The sequence below is a fragment of the Carya illinoinensis genome, chromosome 5 (assembly GCF_018687715.1).
Source record: "Carya illinoinensis cultivar Pawnee chromosome 5, C.illinoinensisPawnee_v1, whole genome shotgun sequence".
Lineage (NCBI taxonomy): Eukaryota > Viridiplantae > Streptophyta > Magnoliopsida > Fagales > Juglandaceae > Carya > Carya illinoinensis.
Genome location: NC_056756.1, coordinates 1,029,383 through 1,039,442, shown reverse-complemented (window position 1 = coordinate 1,039,442; position 10,060 = coordinate 1,029,383). Strand labels below are relative to the sequence as shown.

The following is a 10,060-nucleotide window of genomic DNA, read 5'->3' as shown; positions in this document are numbered from 1 at the left end:
TCCAGCTCTATTTTTTTTTTTTTTTAATCCTTTTGTTCTCTAAGGAAAAAAATTGACCGTTTTTGGCATTGACGCCAACTCTGTGTACGTGTGTCTGTGTGTCCGTGGTTGGTGCCCCAAGTACGGAATTCCATGTCCCCCATATTAAGTTATTAGATTATCTAATGTGCTGAGACTGGAGAGAATATCGTTGAAATGTGTACTTCTCTCGTGCTTTTTGTTTAGTTAATTATGTTAATAAATTTATTTGCTTTATTTTTTTTGTTAATATAAAGACTAAGGTGTGACAATAAGACGATACACAACTCCATCTATATAATAGATATTTGATTCATGGAGCTTATAAACTTGACCATTTTCGTCTTCAATATATAAGAGACGAGACTTGGTGACTCCATCCCTTTGTATCAAACATGATCTATGCAAATCATGATACGATCCATTAGAAATATGGTGATCAACGGATTCTTTCTTTGTTTTTTTTTTTTTTTTTTTTTTACTTCTTAGTTTCTTGTTGTCAACCTTGTGATCATCAACAGAATTATGGCCGGGGTGGCGTGAGATATTGGCAAAACTGCTTTTGAGGTGGAACCAAACGTGAGCAAGCAGTGGAATCCAAGGATGGTTTCAACCGAGGAAGGTTCTCAAGTCTCTTCGTGAAATTGACATTATTTAATTTGTATGTACACAAATTATCTTAATTTGCGTCCTAAGCTCCCCAACCTACCCATGCATCAAATTACCATTCTTAAGTTGTATATTAAAATTTCCCAACAAAACCTGCAAACAACGAAAATTCAGTTTACTAATATACTACGTGTCCTTTAAGGTTGCATGTATAGTTTTTTAACAATATTAATTAGTTCAGTTAAGCCATGTGCACTAGTCCATTTTTAAATTAAAAAAAAATATTAAAATAAAATACAAATTCTATGTACAGTCACTTTTACATAATATTTATTGCGTATTTTACTAATGTAGTTGGTTACGTCATTTTTTTTAATATAAAATAATTATTTTAACTAATCATATAAGTAAAAGTGCATAAAGAGTCATTTTTTATAACAGAATTATAAATAAAAATAATACTATTTGAATATTCTTACACTATATATCCTTTGATCATATAACATAAATCAAAATTTTCTAAGTAGATAGCGTGTGGTATAAAAGTTTTTACATAAAATTATTCTCTTCATAAACACCTTTTGAAAATAAATAAAAATAAAATGATTTTCATCGTAAAGAATATCAAGTGATAGATGCTCAGCCAATTCTATACTCCAAAGTAATTAACAACACTTTTTCTTTCCTTATAAAATACGTTTTAACTTTATTACATGCGTGATACTTTTATCAATCTTTTTACCCATTATTTGATGGCGGCCGTTCATGATCGTAATCTTTAATAAACAAAATATTTTGAATATAAATATCTATATATATATATATATATATATATCGTATCGAAATAATTTTTTATTTTAATAAAAAAAACAATATCTCAATTTTATTAAATACCCTTAAGAGTTAGATAATTAGGGTTACTTTTCTGATCCTAATTTGCTTAGCATATCGTTAGCTTATCGTGGCTAATAAAAATTCGGCCTGATTATAAATGTCACGTCAGAATCCAAAAGAAAGAATTTTCCTGGAGGATGCGTATTTCTTTTTCCACGATCCCAAACGCCATAAATTAGGAAGAATCTCCTCCAAAAAACCCATATGTGTGACATGGACACCATATGTTTGCAAATTGACAACCAACAACCTATTGACGTTGGTTCACACAAGAAGCAAAATAAGTCTATATTCCCAAAAAAAAAAAAGGAGTACCACTTCTTGGCATAATTGATTTTTGACTTCTAGAACACGACGTTTATTTTATTTTTATTTAAAAAATTAAAACATAGATTCGAGTAATCTATGGTTTGTAGTCAAAGCTAGGTACGATTTTTATATGTATTGATTGGACTAAACCGACTAAACTTAAATTTGATTTGATAGAGTTTCACAGCAAATGTAAAAGTAAAGTAAAAGAAAAGGATTGGTTGGATTAAAGTTTTAGGGATCCGTTTCGATTTGGAAAATAATTGACCCACTATCTTTGACGCAAATTGTGAGTGATTCAATGCTTTAAATTTTAATTCCTATCATATGCCTTGTCACTTGGAGCCCAAAATCCCCACCACATGTTTTATAAACCAAAACCTCAATCTTATAAATTGTCAATTTATTTTGAGCCTGTTACTTACACAAATTATTTTATTTTATTGTTATAATCTTTTTAACTTTTTACAAAAAAATATAATCAATAATTCAATTTTTTTGATACTATAGAATATAGATACAATATTCAACAATTATCCTAAAAAATAAATTTATGGATAACAACATGTTTTTTTGAGAAACTAACTTTATTCATTTATCTTAAAAAAGTTACAACCATAACCGATATATGTAAGAAAATTTCTAGATCACAACTTAACTGTTGCATTTGGAACTCTATCACTACACAAAATTCCTTTGTAATTGTTAAATTGTTGAACAATACAACTTGTCATATTAATTAAACTTAATCATTCTTAAATATACTTGTTAATGGTGCATATTTTAAATAGATTTATGCGTCGACCACTTAAATAATAATCACTTAAATACGTTATATTATAAATATGACTGTAGATGATAAAATATACGATGAAAACTATTAGATAATATTAAAAGAAACAAATTGAATATGTGTAAATGACCAATTACGAGTAGGGGATCATTTTACAAGTAAGAGATGTAGATTATCTTCATATTAATATTTTCTACGGTGGAGTTGTTGTTGTTTATACTATAAGTTGTGTTGTCAAACTCTAGAATCCGCTTTTAGGCTAGGGGAAGCGAAAACAGATGACACATTTTTTATTTATTTATTTTCAAGTATTTTATTATGAAAAATACTTGTATGCCCTCTCTTTATGTTCCTTCAAAATTCACAAAATTTTTTAAAAATATTTAAATATAATAAAAAAATTTAAAAAGAAAAAACAGAAAAAAATATGTATACAGTCAAAATAAGCGGTGCACTATAAACAGCATAATAGCACCGCTCTTTTATTATTATTATTTTATTTTTTAGAAGCACCATCTTAGAGAGTAAAGGGCAAAACCTAGTTGGCATTGTGTTTCGGCCTAAGATTTTCGTCTCAGTGGTCCTATAAACCAAATAATTGAACCCACTTTCCACGTGCGTGGTCCACACCGTAGCACGTGTCACTTCTCAGGGTGATGCTGATGCGCTCCGAAACCAACGTCCATTTCGTCTTGGACCGTTTAGTTTTATGTCTCTCCACGTGGTCCATTTTGTTCCCACCCAAAGCTAAAACACAAGGAATAGTCCATGCGATTTTGACATGTCCTTCACATTACTATTGGAAAAATCTTTAAAATTATTTAATATCGAAATGTATTTTTATATCGATATGGAATGCATGAGGTCTTGATTTGTTTTGGGTGGATAGCAACGAACCAATACATTGCTCAATTGTTTTGACATTGCGGAGAGGTTTGGCCCCAGATCACGCATGCAGGCCAACTGTTGGTTGATATGCTTAAGAAGTAGGCGACTGTTATCCAAAAATGTGCATTAAAAGTATGAGTGGGAAGTGTATACGCCAATCAAGGAGGAAATTGGTGCTCTTTTGTGCGAAGAAACTCATAAATCCAACTATTAATTAATTAATACTCGGCATTGGTTTATGACTTTAGTCCCTGATCAATGTGCCACTTCTAGAAATACTTTGATGCGCTAATGATGGTAGACATGTGTGTTTAAATGGAATATTCGAAATCTATCTTATACAAATAATAATAATATTAATATTTGCAAAAGCTGCCGGGATTTTTCCTTTTTTCTTTTAGCCTATATATATATGTATATATACACATATAAAAAAAAGGGATGGTTAGAAGAATCTTATATTTGTGTAGATGAATTAGTGTAGAATAAACTTTACACATTATTATATTATTTATTGGAGGTTATAGGTACACAGTTTTGGTGCTGGATTCCCCCCCGATTTACCTAATAATCGTATCTGTATTATGCATTATTAAACATAATAAAGAGAATAATGTGTTTTGATTTTGATCGCTGTGCGTGATGATAAGGTTAATTTTAAACCAAACATACCAGAGGTTCATGTATCCTTATACCTTGAAGTGCTAAAAACAAAGAAATGAGGTCGTCTTGAGCCGTGCACAGACGGGGATAATACTCAGTTCAGATTGTTTATAGCACAAGTCCCCCCCCTTCCCCTTGATTCACGCACCCCACCATTACATTTATTTTGCAATGCACCACTTTTCAGGTTTTGAACAGTGCGTAGGGTTAAATATAAATGGATTTGGGCCTCACTTGAGATAGATCAGGGAATTATTAACTCTCAGCAAAGCCTACTAAAAAATAGGCTTGAAATGCAAGTAGTTTCGCTATCTATTTTGTAATGCAATTTGCAAACAACATTTGGGCCTTTCCTATACTTTTTGGGAAACCCGAGGGCTGAGATTGTTGCAGACTTTGGCAGGCTTTTCATTCCAGCAAACGTTACTACATTGACAAAGGAGGCGAGCGGGCCCTAAATATGGGCCAGAGTTGGAATGTTTTCCTTGACAATCCCCCACCCCGACCCAAAAAACGAGGTCCTAATGTGCTTATGTCCCAGGAATTTATTTGGTGAATTTTCAGTTTTCTCACAGAAGTCTTTATGTTTTGAAGCTATAAATGTTCCGACTCTCTGCGCGGGGGTTTTTCTGCAGGGTCCCCAAGCAAGACAACGGTGCTCTAATTGAAGGAAGTGTCAACGAATGTGTAATACCCCCTACACTAATAAAATATCGGATGATAGTGAATTAGATCTGACATTATCTGTAAGTTAAGAATTCTTGCACTTTATATTCATTTAAAAAGACCATAATTCTTATTTTGACTAATTATTTTGGAGGGCGGACATGGATATGACTTCGGACATTTCTCGAGTTGCGGAAAAGCTCTAACATTAGGCAGAAACGCTTGAAGTTCAATGAAGAGGAGCGTTTCCATTATTTCTACACCGGATAGTACGATGTTGTGATCATTTGGACGTCCTGTTTCCTCGACACCTTATTTTTTGTGTTTGGGTGATGGCTCCTGACCACCAGCTTCAGATTGTCTGTCAAATGAAGGATGGCAATATGCAATCACAATGTGTCAATCTCAAGCTTTATATAGATTAAATTAGTAAGATGAGCTCCATCACTCCGAGAACCATTTCCAACTAACGCACACATGACACAAGAAGCTGTTCGATGCCCACGATTATCCTCTAATTTATTACAACAATCACATGATGCCCATCAATACTGTCTCAACAGGTCGTGTACTATTTTGATTTTGAAAAAATATATTTTCCCACTGAAACACACAAAAGCCAACAGAAAACAAAACCTCGACCAGATTCGCATTTAAAAACTAAATGAGAAAAAGGCCTCCGAGACAACCACCGCATTTGAACAGGTCTCCGTCCAGTTGACAAAGGTGTAATAACAAAACAAAACAAATACGCCAGCTTTTCTTTTGCTTGGTGATCACATGAGTACCATTCGACAATTTTCCAATTTCCAAATGGGTTGGTTATCTTTTGGTTAGATTCCTTGTCATTAATGCAGAAAATGTGCAAGGGTGGTAAATCATCAAAATTCAAAATGACAACAGAAGGGCCGCAAAAGCTGTTCCTAAAGTCCATTGCAAGTGAACTGGTTTCATATTCGAATAACCAAAGCTTGAGCCATCCGGCAGTGCTGCTGGTGCAGGTGCAACACGGGCCTCAGGAATGTCGCACACTCCAAAACTCATATTTGCCTGCATGTAATAGTCACTCCATAAAGTTAGTCTTGGCTTTTCTTTTTGACTTAAGCTTTTCCTCGTCAACCATTATCTTTAAGTATGCTGACAATCTGTACAGAAAAAGAAAATGAGAGCAAATACAGAGAATCGAGACAAAGTAGCTCTTGGCGGGACAAACCTTGCAATAGGCAATATTTCCACACCCACAAGCTAAATGACCATTTGCTACATCTGCAGCTTCTGCGGCGCCCCCACCATCACTCCTCTGAAACGTTCACACACAAATACCTCATACTTTTTTTTTTATTATTTGCTTAAGCTAGTGGATTTTTAATATATTATCCGTACCTTGTAAAAATCAACTGCAATGAAGTTAGGCCATCGTTTCCCTGACGCTGTAGTGCAGGTGTTCAACATGCTAAGTAATGGAGCTGAATTATCCTTACAAGATTGAGTTACATCCGGAACGTCTCGAAAATAGTTTACTAGGACCAGTGACCTTGATGATGTGTTCATGGCAGATGATTCTGCTCGGTTTGGGCATAAACCAGCTTTCATCCCACCATTCCCATCTGTAGTTTTGATCCACATCAAAATTAGCTCTGGTATAATGGAAAGTCTCGTCTCCGCGGCCGTACCGAAATCATAAAGAGGAGGAAGTAGTAGGACTTACATTGGTTTTCTACCACGTATTTCCACTCATACGCAATCCCTTCAGAAGATTCCTTAGATGCTTTCGAAGTGAAAACCACTAGACGCTGATTTTTCTGGACCATATCGTCTACTGTTGGCCAATCTTTTCCATTTATGGGCATTCTAGATATAGGAAACCAGTATTTCCTCAAGCCAGCAGCATCAAACACCTTAGTGAGGCCCTTTGGTGATGTTACGTAGTCTTCAATGAAAATGGCGATGATCTCTGTTGGGTTTGCCGCAAGAAAATCTTGGATCTCTCTGAGAACATTAACGGCCGGTTGCTGGTGTATTTAAAGTGATCAATAAGTAAATGGCTAAAGTTACAAATACAAATCAATCTTATGGAAAGCTCCCTCATGTGGTTCCCAGATACCAATTCCTGCACACTTACAAAGGCTGTATAGTTGTAGCACTGGCCACCGAAAGAGTGACATAACCAGATGTCATTGTTGAAATCATACATATCGAGCATTAACCCTCGAACACCACTCTGCAAGAGAAAATAATATTGGCTTATCAAACTAAATTTACATACAAATATATAAGAGACTAAAGAAAAAGATTCTGACTTACAATAAAGGAACAGGTCAATTTTTTGCAATTCCTGAAGAGACGGATTCAAAATGAAAATTGCGAAAGCAGAATACAGCAAAACTTTGCAAATGACTTGATACAAATTACACAGGTACTTTCTTGGTAAAAAAATAAAAAATAAAATTGAAATTTTCAATATAAATCTTTCAATCCTCAATTCAAAGTAATCAACCAGGAATTCACTATAATTTGAAACATCAATTAAGGTTAACATCATCTGGTAAAGCGTAGCTGCACAGACTTTAAGCGACGGTGGTGAGCAAAATGATTGCTTTGCTTTGCTTTGGATTGAATAATTTAGTGTGCACTTGTGCCCGGCAAGTGGCAATAAAACACAAACTTGATTGCCTTTTATCCACTTGTTCAATTTTAATTGATCGTCAACTCACTTATTCCTCGGTAGAATGGCCTGTTATTGCCTTTCTGACAAAGTGATGCTTTCATTTATAAACTATGCATATTGGCCCTATTTTGGATGCGAAAAGAATCAATTCACTTAATCACTCTTGTCGTAATGAGATGGAAAGAAAATATAAAAACAGATTAGGTAACAGAGACTACGGCTAAATATTTAATATTGTAGCAGAACAAATATTGGAGAAAAATTAAAATGTTCTTGTCGAAGCTTCCTTCTGTACTCTACCAAGTCTACAACTACAATTTGGAGAGTTTTTTTTTTTTTTTTTTTTTGTATTTTAGTAAAAGTCTTCGATATCATCATGGTTATGTTATAGTTGTTATGGAAGCAGAGGAAATAATCAAAGTCAACTCTCACCAAATGTATGTCATCTTATTTAGAATTAAGATTTGAAAAAATTGAATTGTTTATTATATTTTATGTAAAATTTTAAAAAAATAGTAATGAGGAGATGAGATGAAATACTCTCTAATCAAGAGCCCTAAGAAGACAGCAAACCTCAGTCAATCCCATTAACTATTTCACATAAACAATCCAGTTAATCCCTTAGTTGAGAGAATTCGTTGATCAAATTAGGTGAAAGTGCTAAGTTCAACCCTAATAATTTATTCCCACATGCAAGACATTGTCCTAGACCCCACAACCACATCCAAGCACAGGTCCTGCTCGGAAGATTCCTTTATGGTGGGACTTTAAGGAAAGTCTGAATAGTTAGTTGAGATGAATGTGAATAAAATCATTATTATTATTTAAAATTTATAAAAATTGAATTATTTATTATATTTTAAGTAAAAATTTAAATATAAATATTTTAAAAAATTGTAATAATTAGATAATAAGTTGAAAGAATTAATCAAAATGGGAACCATTTCTGAGAAAACAAGCAAACAAACCGCCATGACTTTCCAATTTCCAGACCCCAAAAGCCATTCTCTTTTCTCAAAACTCAAAAGAAGTGAAAAAAAATTACCCATTGCGCGTATAGAAAAAGCTTTACTTTTGCCCACAGGACCGCTAGGCATTGAATATAATAAGAGAGAGGAGAACTGTCCACCTCCCAACTGCCTTAAATCCCATTCGGTGTTAAGTGAATTTCGCAGCTCCTTTTTTATTTTTTCTCTACTTCTCCTCCGAAATTTCCCACAGAATTTAAAAGAGATAGAGAGAAGGAAATAACATACTTTCAGCTGACTGGTAATGGAGTCCTGCTGGTTCGTGGGAGAGAGAATCACAGAGCCCGTAGCCGACTTCTGTCCCAGCATCGCAAACGCGTTGTGCGTTGTCAGCCACGAGTACCGATTATACGGCAGCCCCTTCACCTATTCAAAACGTACTCATATTCACGCCTACCGCCGAATGGCACAAAACAAACACTAAAAACGAACGAAGAAAGGCAAAAACAAAAATGGAGGTGTGCGGATCACCTTCGAAGCTGGACTAACAGGTTGGATCCGAGTGCATCTTGGCCGTACGTTTCCGTTTGCGACACACGTCTCGCAGTGTAAGCCTGAGTCACAGTTTCTGTCTGCTACGCACATTTGTCCCTCCTGTTAACAAAAAGATGAGACAAGAGATTTTAGAAAAGAACGGAATTTAAAAGAAAAAATCAAGAAAGGTTCCGATAAGTTTAATTTCTTCATCTCACAGTTGAATACCTTCAGAGCAGTCGAGCAACTTAACAAATCAAGAGCTATCAAGGCGAAGAGAGTCCCAGCGAAAATGAAATTCTGCAGGAGACGACAGAGTAGAGAGTTACACTAGACATGTCACGATGCATAGGAAAGCAAAAAAGTAGCCATAGAAAGAACCGGAAAGAATATGTTCGTACCTTCATTGCTCTGGTGTGTGCGCGCTGTCGCGAGAGAGAGAAGAGAGAGAGAGAGAGAGAGGATTGTCTTGGTATCTTGATGAAGGATGTTTGCTCTGTGTCTCGATGATTATGAGCGTGAAGAGCAGGCGGAGGGGGGGAGGGAAGAAAGACGTACGTGCTATGGAGTCCGCAGAGCGAAAGTTAAAGCTTTTAATATCGTACGGTTGCCATTTACACGTTAGGGTATGCGGCGTACAACCCCTCCCACCTAATTATCTACTTATTTTATTATGTATATCGATCATTGAGTTTATTAACTTAAAAAAATTTTAAAAATAAATCAGTGAATATTTGATATATCTATTCTCCATCAATACAATAAGACGAGGATTTGAAATATATCAAAAGTTTGTTAATTTAAAATCAATAGTTATAGATAAGCAATGGCTAGGTGAGATTTTTAAAATTGCAAAATTTAAAAACGTTTTGTTGATGTGTAAAATATTAGTGAATAGTTGGCTAAAAATCCGTGTGTTTTTTAAATATGAGAGTTTCAGTTGGCATGTTGTTATCCCAGTGGTCAAAATCAAAGCATTTGACACTTTACCCCCTCAACCCCCCAAAAAAAATGATACGATCTGAGGTTTTGTCATCCAAAAATGGAACG

The 10,060-nt window shown here is 34.7% G+C and overlaps 1 protein-coding gene across 2 annotated transcripts; it reads right to left on the bottom strand.

The window, feature by feature from the left end:
• Positions 1-5,569: 5,569 nt before the first annotated feature.
• On the bottom strand, positions 5,570-9,579 carry LOC122308935 (PI-PLC X domain-containing protein At5g67130-like). Of its 2 annotated transcripts, none has more exons than XM_043122214.1 (9): positions 9,412-9,578; positions 9,239-9,310; positions 9,008-9,130; positions 8,765-8,902; positions 6,963-7,061; positions 6,549-6,852; positions 6,224-6,447; positions 6,054-6,140; positions 5,570-5,890 (listed from the first exon to the last, which is right to left on the bottom strand). In XM_043122214.1, exons 1-9 carry the CDS (start codon positions 9,415-9,417, stop codon positions 5,729-5,731), a joined length of 1,215 nt encoding a protein of 404 aa, XP_042978148.1. In that variant the 5' UTR covers positions 9,418-9,578; the 3' UTR covers positions 5,570-5,728. The 2 variants fall into 2 exon arrangements, with proteins under 2 accessions (XP_042978148.1, XP_042978149.1); XM_043122215.1 differs by having other exon boundaries at positions 5,785-5,985; positions 9,412-9,579.
• Between the last annotated feature and the right edge of the window lie 481 nt (positions 9,580-10,060).